Source organism: Melospiza georgiana, chromosome 14 (genome assembly GCF_028018845.1).
Source record: "Melospiza georgiana isolate bMelGeo1 chromosome 14, bMelGeo1.pri, whole genome shotgun sequence".
Taxonomy (NCBI): domain Eukaryota; kingdom Metazoa; phylum Chordata; class Aves; order Passeriformes; family Passerellidae; genus Melospiza; species Melospiza georgiana.
The window spans coordinates 14,316,233-14,338,800 of NC_080443.1; the positions used below are offsets into that span (position 1 = coordinate 14,316,233).

Sequence of the window (22,568 nt, forward strand, 5' to 3'; positions counted from 1 at the left end):
GCTCCTGTTCTGCCCAGGCACTCATAGCTTCATTTCTGATTGACTCCTGGTTCTTGCTGCAGTTTGTGATGGAGTGGGGCTCTAAGGGCTGAGCAGCACAGCTTTGCCACAACAGTATTTACTGTCCTATTTGTCACAGCATCTGTGGCTCCTGTGATATGCAGGGGAAAGAGGGCAGCCCACCCACCCATGGCTCAGACCCAAGTCCTCTGCCAGTTGTGAACTCCTCCTGGGTTCCCACTGCTCCCCTGGCCTCCTGGCTGGGACCATGCTGGGTTGTTCCTGTCACATGGCTCAGCCCATCCCATCCCTGTGTGGTGCTTTCCTCCTCTGTCCCTGTGCTCCAGCCCCTGCAGCTGGCTCTCAGCTGAGCAGCAGTGAAAGCCAGTTTGGCCGGACATGACCTTAACCTGGGCTTTATTTAGCGCCTTGATTTATAGAGGAGTTATTTTAAAAGCATGTTTCTCTTCTGGGAGGTGTGGTGGAATGGTGGCAGTGAGCTGGAGTTTATAGATCCTCCCAGGCTATTGACAAAGAACCATTTGAATCCCAAGACTCCTTTTGCTTGCAGAGATGCTCTCTGGCTTGCTTGGAAAGTGCTCCTGTTGGTGTTTGTGCCCAGTGGCTGAAAAGGAGCACATGTCCAGGACCTTTCTTGTGAGAGGGATGTGGCAACAGTGTTGGAATCAGGGAAGCTTGAAACGTTCAGTCCCTGAAGGAGGCTGGTTTTTTTCAGCAGGCTCTGCCAGCTCTTGGGGACCACTGTGGGCTGGTTGTAGTGGAAATGTGCTGGGGCAGGAGTGCCCCCTCCATGGATTCTTTCAGGTTTAGCTTGTTCTCCTTCTCTCCAGGTGCTGTTCACTCATCCCGGGTCACAAAAGTTTCTCCTTGTGCCTGCCTGTTTGAGATAAGAGATGGAACCTCTGGAACAAGCTGCCCAGAGATTGTGGAGTCTCCTTCTCTGGAGATATTCAAAAGCTGTCTGGAGTAACATGCTCTAGGGGACCCTGCAGAGGTCTAGGAGTCTCCTAGTATGGTCTGGGGCACTCTGGAGCAGGGAACTTGGATAGATGACCTCCAGTGCTCCCTTCATTACTCATTCTATGATTCCATGATGTAGGTGAGATGGACTCTAGACTTCAGGTTTATCAGCCTCAGGACCACAGGGCACTATCCCCTTCTCTGGTCTGTATGAGTTCCCTGTGCCTGCACACCACATCTCCTCCACGTGCATGGCAGCTGGCCCTGGCAGCAGGCTGGATGTGTGAGGCTGCCCATGTGTGCTCTGGCATTCCACAGCAGCACCATGAGGCCTCCTGCAGTCCTGGCTGAGGCGCTTTCCTCCAGCCCCTCTGCAATATGAGAAGTTAATTAGTGCCAATAAGCAGCCCCATCCCTAGGATTGTGAGCTGGGTTAATGACTCCCCTGCTGAAGGAGAATCTGTTGCTGTTGGAGGCTCCAAGCTCAGCCATGTTCTACCCTCTGCATTTTCAAGGTGGCTTCTGAGGCAGTGTTTCACCCTGTTTCACCCTCCTTCCAGGCAGGAGCTGTCCCTGGGTGAGCATCCTGGGTGGGAGCACTGAGGAGCAGTGTCACCCCCACACTCCTCTGCAGCACACTGCTCTGTAGCCTCATTCTGTACCTGGTTCTGTACCCTCCCAAGGATGCTGGTGCTACAACCCAATGCAGCACAGTGGGATGTGGGAATCTACTTCTTGTTTGGGGCTTTTCCTGCAGAATTAGCAGAGATTGGTGCAAACATCTCTTTTTAATAAAGGTAGTGGTTGAAACCTTCTCTCTATCCCTTAGAAATATACACAGCTATCATGGCTTTGTGGTATAATCTAGCCAGAGGGAGAGAAAGCCTCTGTGCTCAGGAGTGCAGTTAGCACTGCACTCTGCAATGGCTACAGGCTATGCTTATTTTGTATTTTACTAAAGAAAGGATAAGGTACAAGCTGGTTTATTTTAACCATATAAAGGATTTTTGATTTGGTGCCAATGTTAATAATTGTTTTGTGAAGTCTAAGGCAGGAGGAATGGTGTGAGAACCTTAGAGCAATGCACTGACTCATGTGCAAATATTTTGACTTCTTTGTTTTATTTGCAACAGTGAACTTAACAAATTTATTTTGGGGAGGGATTGATATCTGAAAGAATTTTGCTCAAGCAGAAGATGGTGCAGAACAAACCCCAGCTGGTTTTGATTGATGTTTTGAACTTGTGGGCTGTGGAGGGTCAGAGGGAGATTGTTGTCAAATGCTGCCAGCAGCAATGCTGTGATAGTGCCCAAGAAGGTGACTGGTGGGGTGGGAGAGCACCTGTGTGAAGGCCAGTTTTATCTGACAAGGTCACAGGCACTTGCTGGGACAGACTGGTATCAACAGAGGTTATTATTTTTCTGAGTGGAAGGTAAATTGTTTAAAACAGCCTTCTCCTCCTATTTAGAATTAGGGTTAAATGCTCATCCCCTAGAATTCAGCTCTTGAGAGAGTGCACATAGGGCTCTTGCTTTTGGGATTCTTGGTTTAAGAATACTGGATTAAGTATTCCAACTCAGGATAATCTATGATTCTATGTGTATGAAAAATAGCTCCTTAACCTCTGTTTATCTAGTTGCATTGGCCTTGAGTATTGCAGGAGGCAGCTGGCCTCTCAGAAGAGGTGTGGGCACTTTAGGAGCCTGCTGCCATCCATGTAGCCTTGCTTTTGCTGACATCAGGAGAAAGAGCAGAAAGGTAAGGAAGCAGCACTGTCCCACAGGCAGTGTGTGGTTTGCCTGTCACTGTAGTTCTGCCAGCTCGTTGCATCTGCAGGGATTGTGGAGGCATCACCTGGGTGTCCTCCTGTGCAGTCCCACAGGCTGTCTGTCCTACAAGGTGGCTTTGCATCGGAGCAGGGAGTTTATGTTGTGCTTAAACACCCAACCCTCTAAAGGAGGAACCTGGAGATCGGTAAGCTGCGAGAGATGGGAAGGCTTGTGTGAGGAGCATCAACTCTGCTGGGCTGCAGGTCAGTTCAGGCTTGCTCTGAGACTCTTGAACTTTCCCAAGCTGGTGGAGGCATCTTCACAGATGTGCTGCAATGGATGGAAGCAGTGAAACCATTTGTTTCCTCCTGATCCCCTTGTTCTACTGTTCCCCGGTTGTGGCGAAAGCTGTTGCGGCACTGCTTTGTTTAACTTTCTCTCCCAGTCTTGAAGTGTATTTTCAGGCATGTTCATGTAGTTGTTCCTGTTCTGCAGGAGGCTGTAGAGCTTCTGCGTAAGCAGCTGAAGTGCTGTTCTTGTCTCTAGTGAAAGGAGGTGGATTTGGATCAGATGAGAATCTGGCCAGACACCTGAGTAAACTTTCATTTGGTTTTGGAGCAAAACTTATTCCCACTGGCTGTAAGCTAGCCCAAGGGATCCCCTCTAAAACAGAAAAGAAAGGAGCAATCCTGATCCCCTCTCCAGATATGTACAGCTTTATATTTTTTTAAATTGCTACTTTTTGGCAAGCTCTCTTGATTTACACCCATGCAATAACTCAGAATTTGGCCTCCAGCACTGGAATTGGTCCTGACACTATGGGCAGGCTATGGCTGGCAGGTTCTCCCAAATGAAGGTGGATGCAGGCAAGCCATTGCCTCTGATCCCCCTGAACAGGCATCCTACGTATCAATGGGTGTGCTCAGGGACCACAGGCAGCCCTGCTCACACACATTGTGTGAATCCTCATGTGAGGCATCTCGCACTGCAGAAAACTCCTGGCTCCTGCAGTAGAGCCTTTCATGAGAGGCAAACAGCTTTGAATAACGAGGAGTTGTGCTGGAGAGTGCCTTTCCACCGAACCAAACAGCTCTGGCACCTTATCCTGTGCTGGGACTCCAGAGCGCAGGAGGCTGAGGAGCTTCAGCCCACTGCAGGTGCCCTTAGCCCCAGAAGGAGTGTCCCCAAGCCACGGACAGGCTGGTGATGCCCACCCATGGCCGTGTCTCTCGCACACGCTCACGTGCTGCGGTGCGGTCTAACAGCCGCCCCACCCCGCGCAGGCAGCACAAGGACTTGCTGCGTAAGCAAAAGCTGGCAATCCTGTGTGCAGCGCTCTGCGAGCACTCCACTCCTGCTTTGGGAGAGCTTCTCTGTGTTTACCTGCCATCTCCAGCGCCAAAAGAAGCCAGAAAGGACAGCACTTGGCTCCTGTGATCTTCGTTCCTCCTGCGTTCGGCGATGGCCGCGCTCCTGGGCGTTGGGCGGGTCGTGTCCCGGTCCCACTAACGCTTTCTGTCTCGGCAGGACTCGGAGTCACTGGACGGCTGCATTCAGAGCACGTTATCAGCACTCTACCCTCCATTCGAGGCTACCGCAGCCACTGTGCTGTGCCAAGTTTTTGATGTGGTGGAGAAGACGTACCGTGGGGATGGACTGCACTACCTCATAGACTTCCTGATTCCAGCCAAGCACATCCTGCAGTGCATTCAGCAGGATGCCTGTGTGAGTACATCATGCTCTCTAAGGCCTGTGAAGGCTTTCTTGGAGAGTTTTCTTTCTGCTCTTGTATGCAAAACGGCTGGCAAAAAGCGCTTGAGTATGTATGGCAGTCTAGGTGGGAGGGCAGGCAGACAATTAGGAAATAGTTGAGAAATTGTTGTTGAAGCTTAACCCTTCAGAGATCAGTGATCAGGTGTGGAGCAGTGCTCTCCCTTTCTGTAATCAGGAACACCAAAGGCTTAAGGGATTCACAGGAAGAGGTTTAGCAAAGTGTTTGCTGGATGTGTCTGACCAGGGTGGCCTCTGACCCCAGCTGTTCCCTGGCCCTGTGGATGAAGCTGTCAGGCTCTTGCCACTGGCACAATGACGTGCAGGGCAAAGTGCTTCCAGTCGGTGTTTTTCCAAAACTCCAGCTCCCCTTTGATGGTTGCTGGAACAGTCACAAGGCTCAGTAGCCCCGAGGAGTCACGTTACATTTACTGCCAGAACGAGTCCAAGATTAACGTGCTTTACTGTTGGGAGTCTAAAATGTTAGAAACGATGAGTCAAACACCTTCATCACAAACCTTGGCTCGAGGTCTGCAAGATGAAAAAAACCCCAACCAGCCCAAACAACCTAAAATGTGGGTTTGTTCTAACTTTTTTGTCTCTGAATGCAAAGGGGGGTGGGTGGCCAGGTTTTCAATTCAAGTCCTCATGGTAGAGGGCAAGGGATTTCTAGGAGGAGGAAAAGTATGGAATAGAGGCTGAAATAGTCACTCATTTGTTTCAAGGAAATGAAATACTGGGGGGACAGACCCATCACATAGGATGGATCCATGTGAGCTAGGCATCCCGAAAGTGTGTTTTGGTGCAGTGTTTGTCACCTCATATTGTCACCAGCCTCCAGCTTGGTGCCTGCCATCTCTGTGAGTCGAGGAGGATCCAAGGTGGTGCGTGGCCTTGCTGCTGTCTCCCACCCTGAACACTGCAATAGATGTTATTCCATCAGTATCCGTAATTGGAGCTTCTAATTCTATGGTGCATGGTGTGTTTTTCCCCTTTAAAGAAACAAAAAGCTTTTCGTTTGTACAAACTGGTAATTATTTCAAGATGTTTCACGGCTTTCCCCAAAACACCGCCCTCGCTGAATGAGCCAAGGTAGCAATTTCCCCACTTCTCGAGATCCCGGCAGCTTCCGAGCGCCCAGCGGTGCCTTGGGCAGGTGGGGCGGTGAAGGGGAAGGAAGGAAAGCAGCAGCGAGGTGGGCGCACGGTGCTGCCGTCCCTGAGGGCAGCCGTTGGGGCAGGGGCCGAGGAACGCACGGCAAAGGCCGCGCAACCCTCGGGGCGCCACGGGGGAACGCGGGCAGGGCGGCTGGGCGGGCCTCGGCCCCCCGACAGCCAATGGGAGAACAGCGGGTGCCGCAGCAGCCAATAGCAGCGCGGGACTGCCTTGACGGGCACGGTGGCTTCGGTGGCTGTTGGAGGGCCGTTGGAACACGAGGCGCTGCCGTGCTCGCCGTGAGGAGGGAGACGTGCGAGGGCAATGGGGGCTCGGCCGTGAGGAGGGAGAGGTGCGAAGGCAATGGGGGCTCGGCCGTGAGGAGGGAGAGGTGTGGGGGAAATGGGTGCTGGGCGTCCCAAGGAGGGAGAGGTGTGAGGGCAGTGGGTGCTGGGCGTTCTGAGAAGAGAGAGATGTGAGGGAAATGGGTGCTCGGCTGTGAAGAGGAAGAGGTGTGAGGGAAATGGTTGCTGGGCATCCTGAGGAGGGAGAGGTGTGAAGGCGGTGGGCACTGGGTGTCCTAAGGAGGGAGAGATGAGAGTGGTGGGCACTGGGTGTCCTGAGGAGGGAGAGGTGTGAGGGCAGTGGGTGCTGGGTGTCCTGAGGAGGGATAGATGAGGGCAGGTGGAGCTCGGGGTCCTGGTAAGGGAAGTGTGAGGCCAGTGGGCACTGGAGAAGCCCAGGGTACTGGTATCCCACCCAACTGACCAGCAAGATGTGGGGTGGGTTGGGCAGCTGCCTTTAGGGAGGGCTGCACAAGGCTTAGCATTAGGTATTGGGGGCTTTTGGTGAGGTGTGAAATGGCTGGGAGAGGGGTCAGCAAGATCCTTTCTTTCTTGGTTGTGACCCTTTCAGGCTGTGTCTCATGATTTTTTGCTTCTGGAGTGACAGTACAGGGAGATCAAGGGAAGCTCTCGGTACCTTGCACCCTCTTTAGAGTTGGGCCCAGGCTATTCCATATTTTATTTAAAAGTCTGCTTGTTTGATATTTTAAATTTATTATTTCTTTTTTATGAAATTTGTTTAATTTACTGTGGTCTCTTCTTCCCCAAACCTCCACTGTATGCCCCTTCATCTTTACAGTCTGAAATCACAGAGGACTGTTTCTTACTAATTGCTTTTTGAAAGTCTTGCCTGCCTTTTAGAGAGTCTAAACAAAAGCAATACTTCCTCCTTAGTTTGTAGTTCAGCTGCTCTGTGTGAGCGTTTCCTAAACACACTGGAGGGAAAAGAATTAACTCATGTCTGAATGACTACTGTAGAAAGTCTTGAGAGCCCTGGATCTTTTGTCAGCCTCTGCAGTGACAAAAGTGTAAATGGCTTCCTGAAGTACTAGACAAGTTCATGGGCATCAGCTGGGTGTATTAAAATCATCAGCCAGTGTGATTCCTCAGGGACTGGAAGGGGTGTTCCAAGGAGGTCTGTCTCTGCTTAGCACAAAGTTGAAAACCAAATTTTGCCCCTGGCTTTGAGGTGATGCCCTGAGCTAAATGGTCTGTTCCAGCTTAGCCATCCCTGTAGCTTTGGAAGATTCCACCTTTGTGCCATTTTTGTCATTGGTGCCCAGCTCTTTCTTCAGAGGCAGCTGGCTCAGCCTATTCCTGGCTACAGCCACTGGGTATAGAGGGTGGTGTTCCTGGCACTCCTCTGGTGGGCTTGGTTTGGCTCTGTAGTGTTTGGACATGAGAAAAGCAAATCCTTGAGCCTCAAAATGAGATGTTAAAGGTACTGTAATAAGCCTCTTCACATAATCTTCCCTTTGAAGGTGCATTTTGGAGCAGGAGCAGCATGAGGATGCTCCACTTCTAAAGTTCTAAAGCTCTGTAATGTTTAGGCTATTGTGGGACTTGCATTCTTGTTTTGGATGTTACTCTGGCTCCTGATGCAGTTTAGATTGTGGCTTTGTAGGGCTTTTCAGGAACTTCAATGCATTCTGCATTTTGGTTTTGGTGCTTTTATTGCTGAGTTTTCTCCTTATGAGTCAGTAGGCAGACAAGTAAGCATCTAAACAGTGAGGCTGTTTGGAATTTCTTAATGTATGAGTGGCCCTCCAGTGGGTTATTCTGCATCCAGATTTTAACAGAATCTCTATGTCAAGTATGTGCTGATGGAATTCAGCTTTATGTTTATGTTGCTGCTGATTGTATCTTTCACTTTTCAGTCCTATGAGCTATAATAGTTTGGGAACTGATCTTTACCTGTTTCTTCTTCCCCTGAAACACCTTGGTACAGACCCTTGGCCTCAATACACTGACTAGGAGATCCTATAATGGCAGAAGAGGGGTTGGTGTGCTGCAGTGGTACACTCTCTTCTGGAAAACTGCAAATTGCTCTAGTTTAAAACTTATAAACAAAATACTTGATTTGGGCACTTTGGTTGGAGCCACAAGCTTTGTTGGCTGAGGTGCTGTGTGAGTCTTGAGCTTGGTATAGAAGTCCATGAAGTGCATTTAGCCTGAGACCTGCTGGAGCAGCTTGTGCAAACTGCTGCAAGAGATGCTCTTGGCTTGCTGAGTTTAACTGCATTGTGGATGAAAGGAACTTAGGGACAGAGGCATCTGTGTCTTGCAGATCAGAAAGCCTGAGAACACCAGACTGCCCAGCTTAGCTGTGCCTTTGAGGGAAGTACAGCAGCTGTGTGTCAGGCTATAGGGCTTTTTGGTTCTAACTTAACAGAGGAGAGAAGGGGACGTGTGTCTGCTCTGAGTCAAGGTTAGAATAGAAAGGTAATATTAATATGATCCTTCAAGTAAATGAAAACTGAAGTAAGGTTCCTTTTTGTAGTGATACAGTGTGTAAGTACATGAGTAGGGCAGTAGCAGTAAGTGAACAGAAGTAAAACTACTGTGACTGAACTTGACTATTTTGAAGAAATAGGACTGGCAGGTCTCCATCCTGGAATGTGGAAGAAGTTACCATGTAATGCTGAATGTCTGGTAGCAGGGATTTTGTAGAATCTGTTAAGTCAGGACTAGTAACAAAATACAGAGAACAAGCTGAGCCTACAACATTGTGCACTGAGCAAGGCCTGAATTAACTGACCCATGAAAAACTGAATAACGTTTCCACGTGGTTTGCTCCATGGCAGGTAGTGTCACAGCAGCCTTTTTAATAAACCAGCCTTCTCTAGAGAGATAAGTTTCATTGTTTAATCTCTGCTATAAAGGATTTATTATGGGGTCATATGGAAGATTAATTACTGTGTCAAAGGGGTTGATGTTTATGCAAGAATTGCAAGATGGCTACAAACTGGTGAAAGGGAGGGAGGATGTTTGTACTGGAGGGAAAATGGAGTTGGAGGCAGGAGTAATGAAACACACCGTGCTTCTCATCCATGACCTTGGCATGAAAAGTAAGAGTATGTATGGCATGTTTGTGGTGAAACCAGCCTGGGACACACCAACTATAGCCTGGAAGAGGAGGGTGATAAATGCATTGCATAAGATGAGCTCTAAAACTTTGTACTTAAATTTTGTAATGGTAACTCAGAGGACAAGCATGTGCCTCCACAAAGTGGCAGGCAGAACTTCTGATGTGAACTGGAGTTCATCAGTTTGGAAAGAAAAACCAGGAGGTGACTGGGTTACTGTAGGAGTGTGACTGGAAGATGAGTGGGATCTTAGCTTTAAGAGATGCTTCCAGCACATTTGGGAAGTGCTGGTGCCATTGCAGGCTGTATTTTACAATGCTTTGCACAATGAACAAATGGTTTTTAAGAAAAAGAAATGGGTGTTACAAAGGAGATACTTCAGGCACACTGAGGTGATGAAGGTGGACATGCTAAGGTCATGTGACATGGGTTAATGAGTCTAAGCAATGGAAACACATCCAGAAAATACAGGATTGAGGAGGAAGAATTACTATATCTAAAGGATGATTTGGGTCTCTAAACCTGTGAGCAACTTTGCTTCAGGCGCAAGGAGAGTTGGAAATCTGGTGGGGCTGAAAGCTTGATGAACATAAGAAAGAAATTGCTTTATGCCAGTACCTGTTGTTTCAAGGTGTGTGAGGATCCAGGAGGTTCCTTTCTGTTCTCTGGTTTCTCTGCTGTATGGCAAAATACTTGAATTAATTGAATCCAAAGCCTTGTACAGAAATAGATTAAATTAATTGTGGAATTGATGGCTTATATGATGACTTAACTTAAATCCTACCCAAACAGAATCAAGTTCAAAGGACTGGGCATCATTTTTTGAAGTTGTGATAAAGCTGTAAATAATTGAGTCAAGTCAGTTCAGCCATGAAACTTCAGTTCTTTTACTTGGGTGGGATTTGTCTGAGGCATGGCCTGAGTGCTGCTGTATGTTGGAAATGAGGAAATTGCTGGTATGTTAAATGTGATTCCTCACAGTTTGCTGATAGCACTTGCTGCTTTCTTTCTCTGTGGCTCTGCTGTGCTTTCCTCATTTGCTGCTTCCTATCTCCTGTTTTGTTTTTGCACTCTCCTCTTCCCTCCACTGGGACATTGCAGCCTCCCAGTGTAACTTGTGTCCATCTGTCCTGCACGGGTGGTTTGTTTTGGTAGATTTTCTTATTTCTGCTTTTTCAAGAGAAGACCTTAGTGTGGAAAACATGCCTACATCAATAACCAAAGACTCTAAATTAATCTGTTTTCTTGATTTCTCTTACTCAGAAGCTTGAGCTGAGATCTTTTGCTGGTGCTGAGAACACTTTCTGTTGTCTCCACAGGCTCCGTACTGCGGGTTGCTGTTTCGCCATGCGGGCTGGCCCCTGTGCATTCAGGACAAGATTGTAATCCAGCTTGCTTCCATTGACTGGCAAATCTTGAAGCCTGGTGACTTCTACCTGCAGGTGGTCCCCTCTGTGAAGAAGCCTCCACGAATTGTATTGAAATGTTTGGCAAAAGATAAGCATAATGTAGAAGAAGTGGTGATTCCAGAAGTTTCATATACCTCTATTTTTACTCTGGAATGGTTGAGTACGTTCAATGGAGAGCGGATGGGCATAGCACTGGAAAATTGTTTACTAACCACTGATGAGAAAATATTTCGTGTCCCTTGGGATAAAGTGGTTAATCCTGAATTTATAAATAAACCAAAAATAATTGAAAACAATATCATCTCTCCAGAAATAACAGAGGAACGTTCGATTTTGTGCCTCCCCACTGACCATACCGAGTGTGGTTCACCAGACCCGAGGTCTCAGTATCTACAGGAACTAAGCTCAAATCGAGACAACCCTGTCATTAGCAGCACAGCTCCACAGTTAAATGAAGCTCTGGTCAATGGTGTCTGTACGAGTCCTGTGACTCAGGAGAGCTTGGAAAGTGACCTTGAAGGGGAGTACGTTGAGCTGGCAGAAGTTTCACTGCCCAGATTTGGGCCACAAACACGATCTTTAACACAGTCTCTGGCATTAAGTTATTTCACTCAGCCCAGGGCACGAGTGAATGAGTTTAAAGGCAAGCACAGATTTATTGTCATACAAGACAGCACCTACTCCAAGAACTTAATGCAGTCAGCACTTATGCAGAAAGAGCACTGTCAAATGGACACTCTGAGCACTTCTCCAGAAGTTCTCAAAAATGTTACTCCGTTGGAAGGCAACAAAATGATGGCACATGGAGAACTGTCCCCAGAAGGTCAGCTGATAGCAGCTGATCCTGGAAGCATGGGTGATAACTTCCCTGTGGCTGAGCCTCCTGCTTGCCGTGCAGAGGATTCCTCTGCAGAGCGGGAGACTCGCAGTGAGCGATACGCGCTGTGCAGCTACGCTGATGTGTGTGCTGGAGATGCTGCCAGCTGCAAGGCACGAGTGCCTGGTGCCCCTGGAAACGTGGAGGGACAAAGGGATGGACCAAGTGAAAATGCTGGTGTTGAAACATTGGAGCAGAACCCAGAAGTGATTCTAGATGCCACTGCTGCTAAAGAGGAAGTGATGCTGGGAGTACACACAGAACCACTGACTGAGGGTCAAAAGGAGGTGACACTGATGGATGCTTCTTCTGTACCTGTCCTAGGCCCTTTGGGACCATGTTGCACACTAAAGGAAGCTTCTGATGTCACTTGCCAGGGTGTCAGTGGAAGTGTTGAGCCAGTTCAGGTCACTACATTGCCCGAGAATTCAGATGTAGGTGGGGACAGAGGCTCTCCTTCAGGGAACACAGCAGATGTAAGCGCTTGCTGCAGCAATAATGAGGCAAATTCTCCATTAAGTCCTCCAGAAGAGAGCCAAGGAGATGTAGATGGATTTGAGGTGGGAAGAAGGGACAGCCAAGAGGAAGTGAAAGAGTCTAAAGAAATGTTGACTGTAAATGAAAATCAGACTAGTCATAGTGACTGTTCTGTGAAAGCTCCAGCAGATGGAACCTTGTCAGATGGTGAAGAGCAAGAGCATAAAAAGGCTGAAGAAGGCATACCACTCAAAACTGCCCAGTCAGCAGAAGAGAATCAGATGTCAGAACAATTAAATAACAGTGACTTGTTGGCTCCCAATGCACAAGAAGAAGATTCAAGTCTGTTCAAAACCCAGAGGTCTGGAGGGACGTTTGAGGAACCGCAAAGACTGGTGGAAAACCATGGCAGTGAAAGTGAAGAGAACTCTCTGCTGAACCAGGAGCATGTTGCAATACAGGACTTGCAGGGACAGGTGGAGAACCAGGAAAGTTGTTCTTACAGGGAAAGGTTGAAGACTACAGCCTCAAAAACACTGGAATCCATTGAGGAGGAATTGGAGGGTGAACCACTGTCCTCAGAACCTGCTGAGGGTCATACAGAGCCTGCCACTCTGCACTCCCAGCCAGAGGCATCGTTGGGGGCATCACCTCCTAAAGGTACAGCCATTGGGTGTTTGTGTGGTTGTGTTTGGTAACATGGATTGAAAGCAAAATCCTCAAGCAGTACTGCTTGAATACTACTTATCAGGCAGGATTTGATAAATACATCTGGGAGGCTTTGGGGTAAGAGCACAAAATACTGGGAAGAGATTAAATTGTCATTTTTTGTGGCATGAAATTAGCTTTCTCTTCACAGGTGCCTTTATTGTGGTATTTTGTTTAATAATTTTTCGCAAATTTACGTTAGTACAGAACAAAGTTCAATTGGAAGAAACTTTTAATTTCAGTTAATCTGATTGCTGGTGACCTCCTCCTGCTTACATTCATGATGTGCAGAATATGTGAGGAGAGACTTGTCTAACTGTACAAGTCTTTCATAGTTGAAAAGTGGCTTTAGGAAGATGGCTGTGGCAAGAGGAAGCAGCAGTGGATGCCACAGTAAAATACTAGTGTAATGTGACCTGAAGATCAACAAATGTAAGTGCTGATAAGTGATTCAGGCAGCAAGCTGCAGAGTTGAGGGATTCCCCCTCTCCCTGCCTTCCCCTCCAGCATGCTTTCTTCAGCTCGATTGTGTTTCAAGTAGGAGCTGTTTAACTTGAGTGGGAGAGCACAGGAATTAAGCATCTAACTTCAGCTCAGATGGAATGTTCAAGCAGGTATTACCCAGATTTCTTGATGCTTGGGTTCCTGAGCTGGAGCTGTGCTTCTTCAGGAGATGGAGAGGGCAATCCAGGTGTGTGCCTTTTGCACCAGACTGTAGGCAGGCAGTGTGTAACCACACGGGCCCGGTGTGGGCTTTGCCCAGCTCTGCTGAGTCTGGAGAGCTGCAGCTGGATCTGCAGATCACACGGAGGAGCGGGGGTGGGTGGAACATGCCATTCCAGTTCAGCAGCTCTCATTCCCTGAGACCCCTGGCTAGGAAAATTACCCAGCTTGAAATGTTGGAGTGAGGACTCTTGAAAGGGTTGGCGTTCAGACCCAGGTTGCTGGAGCATGTTTGATCCTCTGGGGCAGCAGATGCAGAGCTGGTTGTCTTGGGGTGTGCTATCACTGCAATGCTTGCCCTGGTCCCAAATTATGTGGCCAAGAGCTGCTGCATGATTCCATTTGACTGCACACACAGCTGCTTCTCAAGGGCCCAAAACTCACATTTTACCTGATGTCTTAGTGATCTTCTAATGGAGCTAAATTAGTGACCATTGATTAAAATAAAATGTTATTAACATTTGCATCAAACTAATTAAATTCTATAGTTAGGCAAGCCCAGGGTTACCAAGCATTTCTGAAACTTTTGAAGTGACAAGCATTTCTCTTCTGAGAAATGGAGAGGTCAGCTCAGAAGTTTCTATTTCTGCAGCACACTTCTCTCTGAGCATCTCTCACCATGAGCAGAAAAAAAAAAAAATCACCTTCTGCCTATCTGTGGGTCTTGGTGGATGTATGTGAGGAAATAACCATGCTGTGGGTGTCCATTCCCCTGGCCAGCCTGAACCTGGCCTGACTTCATGCTTGCTCAGGACGAGGCCTTGGAGCACCTAGTCTGTGTTTAGTACTGGGTGGACACTTTGCTCATGAGCGTTGTGGCTGCTTGTTCAGTGTTCCCATCTCTTCTCTTTTAAAACTAACCAGATCCAGCTTGTTATGAGATGTGTGATGTTCTCACTGGTCCAAAGAATAAATCTTGGCCACTGCTGGAGATTTTAGCAGTGTTGGACCCCTCTGGGGTACACACAGAGTTTGTTTTTAATGACAGACAATACAAATGATTTTGGGGATTTGGCTGAAATATGTGACCCTTTTGGTTCAAATCTGCTGATGTTAAACTTGGGCATTGCAGTTTAAGAAAAATTCAAACCTTTTAATCTCAGTGTTTGTAAAGCGAAAGAAACAACCTAAATTGCCAGGAAAACCATCCAAACTATCCAAATAAACTTTTTATGGTAAAGGGCAGCACAAGTATCTGTTAGTGCTGGCAGTAGTTCTTGAACACTGTAGCTGGCACTATAAAAAGCTTAATCCGTTCAATTACATTTGATTGCTTTGAGATCCAAACAAGCCATCTCCTTATCTAGCCCCATTAAACCCTCAGAGATGTACTTACAAGATAATTCAGAGATAAAATTACAAAGCAAAGCAAATGTCCTACAAATGGACTTTACTTTTCCAGCAAGGTGGTTCTGTAGGTTAAATTCTCTGTGTCTTGTTGAGGTCATTTTGCTACTATGATTGGAAACTGTGGGTATCTTGTCTAAACTATAAATAACAGCAGAGCTTAAGCTTTACTGGGTCAATTCAGATCTGAAATTCACACCTCAGCAGCAGTGGGCAGAGGCACAATTTGCTTTGTGTGAGGTGGAGGAGCTTGCTTGTTACAGCAGATATTGTTGATTATGTCAAAATACATGTTCAGAACTGGGGCATCTGAGTTTGCTGTGTCTGCAGGTTTTTCCTTGTCCATTAACTCTCTCCCTTTACTTCCACTCTCAGTGAGCTTATTTTGTGCACAAATAGTGCCTAACTTAGAAAGACTTAGATATAAATAGAAAAAAGTTTGAAGTCAAATGTGAACTGTTTTGATTTGGTGGCTTAAAATTTACACTGCTTCCATTCACAGATAATGTGACTGCTGTTTTTTCCTAATGACTAACATCTAAATGAAACTTTGCAGCTCTGGAAAGAATTCCTCTATTTTGTGGGTGGAAAATATCTTGATATTCAAGAAATAGTCTGAAAAGCCACACTGGGGCATATTCAGCAGCACCTGCCAGGGCGTTCCGTTCCTGGTCCGGTTACTGCCTGGTGTTAGCATGGGTGATACTGGTGCTGGGGCAGTTTGCAGGGAAAATGCTAATGTCTCTTTGAAATGCACACAAGCAAATCCTCCTCTCCCACTTCCTTGACCTCGGGGGAAGGTGGAACCTGCAAACACGGCAAGTTCAGATGTCCCTGCTCTCAATTTGCTTTTAGATGTAAATGCATTGGACAATTTCCGCTGTAGCGAGTGCCTCCGCCCCGGATCGCAAATAACAAACAGTGTGCTCGGGCCTGTTGGGAGAGCTGGCATCTGCACAGCTGAGCTGGCCTTCAGGAGCTCGGGAAGAGCTTTGTTTGGGCAAGATGTGCATAGTCTGGAGGCTGCACAGCTTTGGTGAAGCTTCCCCAGGGCTGAAGAGCCCCGGTACCGTGACTGTGTGTGGTGGGCTGAGCAAAATGTTTCTCTCCTACCTTTTGGGAGCTGCTGCCTCATTCCTAAGAGATATCCAAGGCAGGACTGTCACACACATTTCTGGATTTCTCTTGCCCTGGTGTGTAACCTATGTGGAACACTGCTATGTTCTATTTCTTGTCCTCTTTAAGTCTCACATTTTGGTCCTCTCTGAAGGGTTTTGTCATTTTATGCAGACCCCTTTACTGCAAACTGTGTAGTTCTCCTTACTGCCAGTCCTTACAGCTCATTGATAAGGTGATTCCATGTTCTCCTAGAAAGTCTACCAGCTGTTAATGTGAAACCTTTGGGCACAACTTCCATGCCTCTGTGATGTTCAAGACAGCCTTTCTGCAGGAGATCAGTGCCCCTCTGAAGTGCTGCTCAGGAGGATGTAGCAGTGTTTGGAGTGGATTGCACCACTGGGAGCTGGAGGCTGAGGTAGCCCCAGGAACAGAGTGGGGCTCTGGCACAGCCCAGACCTGGGCAGAGCCCCAGAGCCCTCACAGCAGCTTCTGTGGCCAAATGCAGCAGATGCCAGGCTGGATCCCGGGGGTGCTCCTCAACCAGGGGTGTTACCGAAGAGGAATGAGCAGCTATTCTATCGTGCCCTTGGTGGTGCAGTGCCTGGGAGCTCCTCCTGCTTTCCCCCACTGCTGCATGATTTGTTGCAGTGAGCAATGCTGCTCAGGGCACTTCTCTCACCCATTTTAGCAATTTTGAAAGCAGTTCAGGCTAAGCTTCAACCTGTAAATCTCCTTCACTGCTAAAACTTGTATTGAAAGCCACTTCAAGGACTGCTTTGTTCCTGGTCCTGCTCTTTAATGAAGTATTGGAATCTGTTAGTAAATAAACTGAGTCAAGTGTCAGCATTGTTGATGCAGCAGGAAGGTAGGATGGTTGAAGTAAATTTTAAATAGCAATTAAAATGTCTGACTTCAGAGCAAGTAAATAAATATTCCACTCTTATTTTCCTGAAGAAAGGTTGATATTTTTGGTGGTAGATACTGAAGTATCAGGTTTTGTAGTGAAGTATAGTCTTTTATTTAGTATAGTTTTCTGCAGACTCAGGGATAGCCTAGTTGTGTACTTAGGATACTAAAGATCTATTATTGAAGGTGTTCTGTTGGCTTCTAATGCTTGTGATGTTGGGAAATGGGGAATAATACTTCTTGCACAGTGGGCAGAGACTTTTTTCCTTCTTTCCAGAAAATTTTACATGAAAATTGAAACTTGATAGAACTTGCCTTAGTTTCCCTGTAGTAGCCCAGATATTTAATTTTAGAATTAACTGATTCTGATAACTTGTACTTTAGAGCTGAGGTGTCAGACAAAGGAAGCATTTTCTGCAGTTCTTGAGCAGGAGCTGATTGGTGTAATCATCCTGTTATTCAGTGTTTTTAAATGTGTTTCAGACTTTCAAGTTAAATGTTAATTAAAAAAGGCTGGACAAGGAGAACAAGGTCTCTTTGGCCAATTTCCAGCTGATCTGTCAGCCTCCAGTTGAATTCATATTTTCAGGAACTAATCTGAAAGTGGTGTTGGGGGAGTAGTTCTGTCCTGATGGAGTAGGCCTCCCTGTCAGAAGCTGGTTTATCACTTCAGCCTGCTCAGGCTGCTGGAGCTCAGCCAGGGACTTGCAGTGTGCCAGACTTCCAGGCTGTGAGCAGACATGTACTGCTTGATATGTTACCTTTAAAAAGGACTTTGACTACAGTAATCCCCATCTGAATTGAGCTTTTATACTTTGCAAACTTCACAATAAATTGGTTTCTTATTTTAGAATTACAGTACTATTAATGTTATAACCAGTTTTAGAACATGCATGCTGCTGGCTAAAGGGCTGGAGGAGCTGCAGAGTGCTGGAGCTGGGAGCACATCCCTCCCCAGGCTGGTGCTTACCTGGGATCTTTTGGGTGGAACTCTGCTCGAGCTTCTGTTTGTTGCTTGTCTTACAGGGATGGTGCCAGAAGAGACAGAGATGAGAAAAGAGGCAACTGGCACAGGTGTGTTGAAAGCAGTGAGTAAAAGCAGTGCCCTGGAGGAAAGTTCACCTCCTGTTACTCCCCCGACATCCCCAACTTCTGGAAGTGCCTGGGGTGGTCACTTTGCACGTACCATGGTCAAGGATGTGAACCCAGAAGTGCTCAGGAGTGGAGTTGCCTACCTGCCTGGTGAGTAGCTGAGCCAGAATGTGTCTTGGAAATGTGGTTTGCAGGAGGGCAAGGGAGGTGAGCCTCCTTCTGCAGCACTGGAGGCTGGTGCCAATTCCATTTCTCCAAACCTCTTCAGAAATTCCACTTCTTGAATGCTCTGAAGTTTCCGAATGGGCAGGACAGGAAGTAGAACTTCCTTCCCATTAATGTTAATTTGCTCTCAGGAGTCTCAAAATGTTAACCAAGTGTGTATGAGTCAGAAATGCCAAATCTGTGGGCTCATACCAGGAGTTCAAAAAGAGCAGAGTGAGGATGCAGCTAATGATGGGCTGGTGGGCCTGACATCAGACCTGGTCAGAAGAATAGGAACTTGATTCACTTGCTAGGTAATTAAAGGATAGGAATGTAGAAGATGCTCTTTGACAGGACTCTTGAAAACCAGTTTTATTCTTGATAATTAGAAGTTTGGTTGACTAAATGTAGCCACATAGATATAATAGATTTTTAGAAAACATTTGATTTCATGAGACATGATGTTGAGAGGAATATCCCAGTGAAGTGGATGGACAATGTGTAGGGTGAACGATAGTGTAGCTAAATAGCAGATGACAAAACCTGCCAGCTATCAAGGGACAACTTCCCAGAATTATTCTGCCAGAATCAAGATGTAGGTCAAATGTTATTCAGTGTTTGCATCTGATAGAGCAATGAGTATCAAATAGCTGCAGATAAAATTTCTGCATGGGATGAATACTGGCAGAGGGGTGAACAAAGCTGAGGCTGTTGGACAGAGCAGCCAGGGTTGCTTGGTGTACAGGGCCCACACAAGACGTCTTTGTGTTTAACCAAACATGAAGTAAAGCAGAGGAAGTAAGAGCTACCTCTCTAGTGAGAAGCAGCATTTGGCAGCTCTGTGTAAGGAGCCCCTGTGGGCTTGTCCTTTCAGAGCCAGCAGAGGGTTGTTCAGTGTGGGGCAGGAGGAGCTGCATTTGATCAGCTCTGGGGCCATGTGTGAGTTGAAAATTGGGCAGAGAGCCCAACCTCAGAGAAGAGGTCAGGCAGACTGTGCAGTGTGGAGGAGTAGGGAGGGAGAGCAGAAAGGCAGCACAGGCATCTCCCAGGTGGTGCTGGCTCTGCAAGACCCATTTTGACCTCACTTGTGTAAAGGGGAGGAGACAACTAGACCGATGAAAATACAGATTTTTTTACCTCTGAAATAGTTTGGGCTGTATTGTAAAAGAAAATAGAGGTGGTGCAGAGAAGGGTTACAGCCCTTTCTTGTTACTAAACTGGGTGTTTTACAACAAGAGACTGGAAGGTTGTTTATCTCATAGGATGATTGAGAAAGAGGTGAAATCACCTTTGTGCCAGGAAGGAAGAAGGGAGTTAAAACTTTTCCAGTTTCTGGAAGAAGATGAAATGGAAAACCAAGGGCAGGGCAGAGTAATGGTACATTCATACATGTAGCTTTGCATTAGGAGATGAATTGTTACAACAAATTCCAAAGGAGGATTTTTAATCTTCTGGTCTGCTGGTCAGTTTGGACACTTTTATGCTGTATATAACAGCCCAAAAAGTTACAGGAGTAGAGAGGGTCTTTGAGAGAAGCTGTCAGTCCATGCTGTTGCAGGAGCCTCACCATGTTACCTAATGCTCCCTTTGTCACAGATTCCTCTCATAATGTACCAATGTTAAATGAGACAAAAACATTTGAATATATGATGGAGGGATATCAAATGCCCACAAGAAGCAAGGATTGGGTTTGATACTGCTTCCAAGCAAATTTTTCTCTAAGGAAGGAATTATGTTTCCTGTAAAAGCACTATCAGAGTTGAATGACCTCTCTGCCTCTTTGGGGTTTCAGTGGGCAATCCTCACACCTGAGGGAATGTACTGACCACTCAATGCTTTATGTTAGTCAGTGATAATGATACAGTAATTACATTAGAAGGAATAACTTTTATAATGAATGGTAAATAAGAGCTAAGTAGTAAATTAGTAGCTGATGTAGTTAGCTGAAACTTCCAGGATAGTTTCAGTTTTGGATTATGCCACTGTTGAAGACCTAGCCCTGGTGGCTGTGGTTGCTTTTTTGACCTGGTCAGGCAAATCCCAGACTACTAGGTGGAAGTTCAAGGTTTAATCAAATTTTGGTGATGCCCAACCTGCTTGATGGACAGTAGATGTTGCTTCAAAATTAAAAAGCTTTTATTGAGCCATTTTTCTAGTAATTAAGGGCTTTTTTTATTTATTTATTTTGTGATCGTCCCCTTAGCTTATGAAACAAATTATATTAATGAGCTTTTTCTAATTTCTTTCCATCTCTTTGATTATGCAGCATCCAGGCTACAGTACTTCAGGAGTAATAGAAGTCCTCCTGACTCACACTGATGATGAAAGATTTTTGTTAGCAGGAGAAAGCCTCTGTCACAGTTTTGGTCCCTGGGAGACAGAAAGCCCTGCTTCAAAGTGGTGTCCATCTGTGTCTGTGGCCCTTACTCAAGTCATGTCCAAGTGACAGATGGAGATGACACTGGGGCAGCTTTCCATGCTTCTGCCTGTCCATCTGTGTCTGTTTCACCTGACAACTCTCATGCTTGTCCCTGGGATGGGGGAGAGAGGTGGTCCAGGACAGTATCTCCTGTGGTAGGAACAGAGTTAAGGAGAGAAAGAAGCAGATTTCTCTAAGTTTCTGCTTTTGTCTTGTGCTTGGGATTTCTGCCCACTCCACATCTTTCTTATACTGTTTGTATGACAGGAAATGGCTCCTGTTCTTGTGAATTACTTTTCACACAGAAGAGGTGTTTTCCCTCCTGTTCCCCAAATCACTTACTTTCCCAGTTGCTTGAGCAGGCTCACTGCAGGTATTGCCTGATTTGGAGTCTCAGAAGCAGCTCTGGCTTTCCACAGTGCTGTGTCCACTCTGCTTTTGCATCTGGAGAGGAGGCTGGACATAATCCCAAAGCTAGCCCTGTTAGGTCCTTCTCCTGTGATAAGCTGTGACTTCTAGCAAATGGGTGGCAGGGAAGCATTGTCCTTCCTGGCTAACTGAAGCAGAGGATTTCTCCTTCTTGAGTGTATCACAACTCAGCAGGGTTGCCCATACTGTGCTGTATCTGTTACCTGGGCACTGAGCAAGCTCTGCACCTAATGAAAGCCTGGCACTGCCTGTGTCCTTTGTCAGAGCTGTGGGCAGGCAGGGGTGTGCTCCTGGACTGTCCTCTCTGCAGCCTCTGAGGAGCAGCTCTGGGCTCCTGCTCCAGGGCTCTGCTTGCAGGAGCTGCCTGGGTACATTCTGGGCTCAGCCTGCAGCATGTGCCCGCTCTCCTAACATAGTGCATGTTCTGCAGACCTGTCTGCATTCTCTCATCTGACAGCAATGTGAAGGTGAGATTCTGTATCTTGAATTTATGAGATTTCTGCTTTTCTCTAGATTATTGTTAGGCAACTTCAGCCATATTTATGAGGAGCATCTGTTTGGGTGGAAGATAGCAGTACAAATTTAACACTACCATGAGAGAGACAAGCTGAGCTCATCTGCTTCATTCTGGGGCAGCATTTGGGTACTTTGGGAGTGTGTTTATAGCCTCCTACCATCTGCAACATACACTATATTGAGTTCTGTGCAGGATTTCCAGGAAGGTGGTGGGGTCTTAGTGGGAGAATATGATGCATGCAGAGCTGGAACCAGGCTCTGTTGAATAACTTTATTTCCACCCCCCTCTCTTTTTACAGGTACCAGAGACAAATCAGGGCGTGCAGTGGCCATAATAACAGCAAGGAGCACGGCCTGGTTAAACCCCCACTGCAACACCACTGAGCTTGTGCGCCTTCTTCTGTACTTGCACAGCATCCCAAGGTTTGTGGTGCTCTTGGGCTGACAGGGCAGTCTGCTTTGCCTTTCCTGGAGGTGGGAATTGAGGCAGGAATGGAAGGAGGTTGATTTTATTGGCCTAGGAACTTGGTCCAGACAGTTCTGAAATTCCACAGCTGGGAATCTCCTGCTTGTGTTCAGCAAGCACTTTGCCTGTTCTGTATATGCTGTGTGCACGTGGTGTGATATAATTGGGTATGTACTGAATGTTTTCATGTGTTGCCATGAATCCAAGCCATTCTTGCTATCCTTCATTAGTTCAGAAAATAGGATTTAGGAGTTATCATGGGGCAGTCATGCAGCAGCTCTGTGATAGTGTTGTGACATGATATTTTAGGGCTAGGCCTCCAAGCTGAGAGGGAGGGAGGATCTGTAAGGGTTGAGAGGCTGCCTAATGTGTGGCTGAAAAAAGCCTGTGCCTGCAGGCTGGAGTTTGCTGGATCTTCTCTTCCTTTCACTATGACAGACTTTTCTTTCCCAGCTCATCACTATTTTTCACTTGTGTATGATTAAATAAGAAGAGGTAAAGCAACTCTGATAATGATTTTTTTGAGGCCTTTAAACCATTAATAAGGGGAGCAGGCTTAATCCATGAGAAACTCATGCTTTGTTTCTTATGCTTCTCCATTCAGATCTGATTCTAGATGAGGTAGGCATTGGCTGCTCTCCTGAAACAGTGAGGCTGAAACCAAGCTTGTCTCTGAACACAATTACTAAGAATTGGTTTTCCTGTGTGGATTATCCAGTGGGCATCAGGACCTTTGCCATCAGTGACACATATTGTAGGAACAGGAGAAAT

The 22,568-nt window shown here is 46.7% G+C and overlaps 1 protein-coding gene across 2 annotated transcripts in view; it reads left to right on the forward strand.

The window, feature by feature from the left end:
• PLEKHG4 (pleckstrin homology and RhoGEF domain containing G4) overlaps positions 1-22,568 on the forward strand; it is an 84,893-nt gene that overhangs the window by 9,450 nt on the left and 52,875 nt on the right. For both annotated transcript variants that reach the window (XM_058034324.1, XM_058034323.1), the window contains exons 2-5: positions 4,278-4,475; positions 10,425-12,528; positions 17,698-17,913; positions 21,631-21,754. In XM_058034324.1, coding sequence (XP_057890307.1) covers positions 4,278-4,475; positions 10,425-12,528; positions 17,698-17,913; positions 21,631-21,754 — 2,642 coding nt within the window. The remainder of the gene's footprint in view (positions 1-4,277; positions 4,476-10,424; positions 12,529-17,697; positions 17,914-21,630; positions 21,755-22,568) is intronic.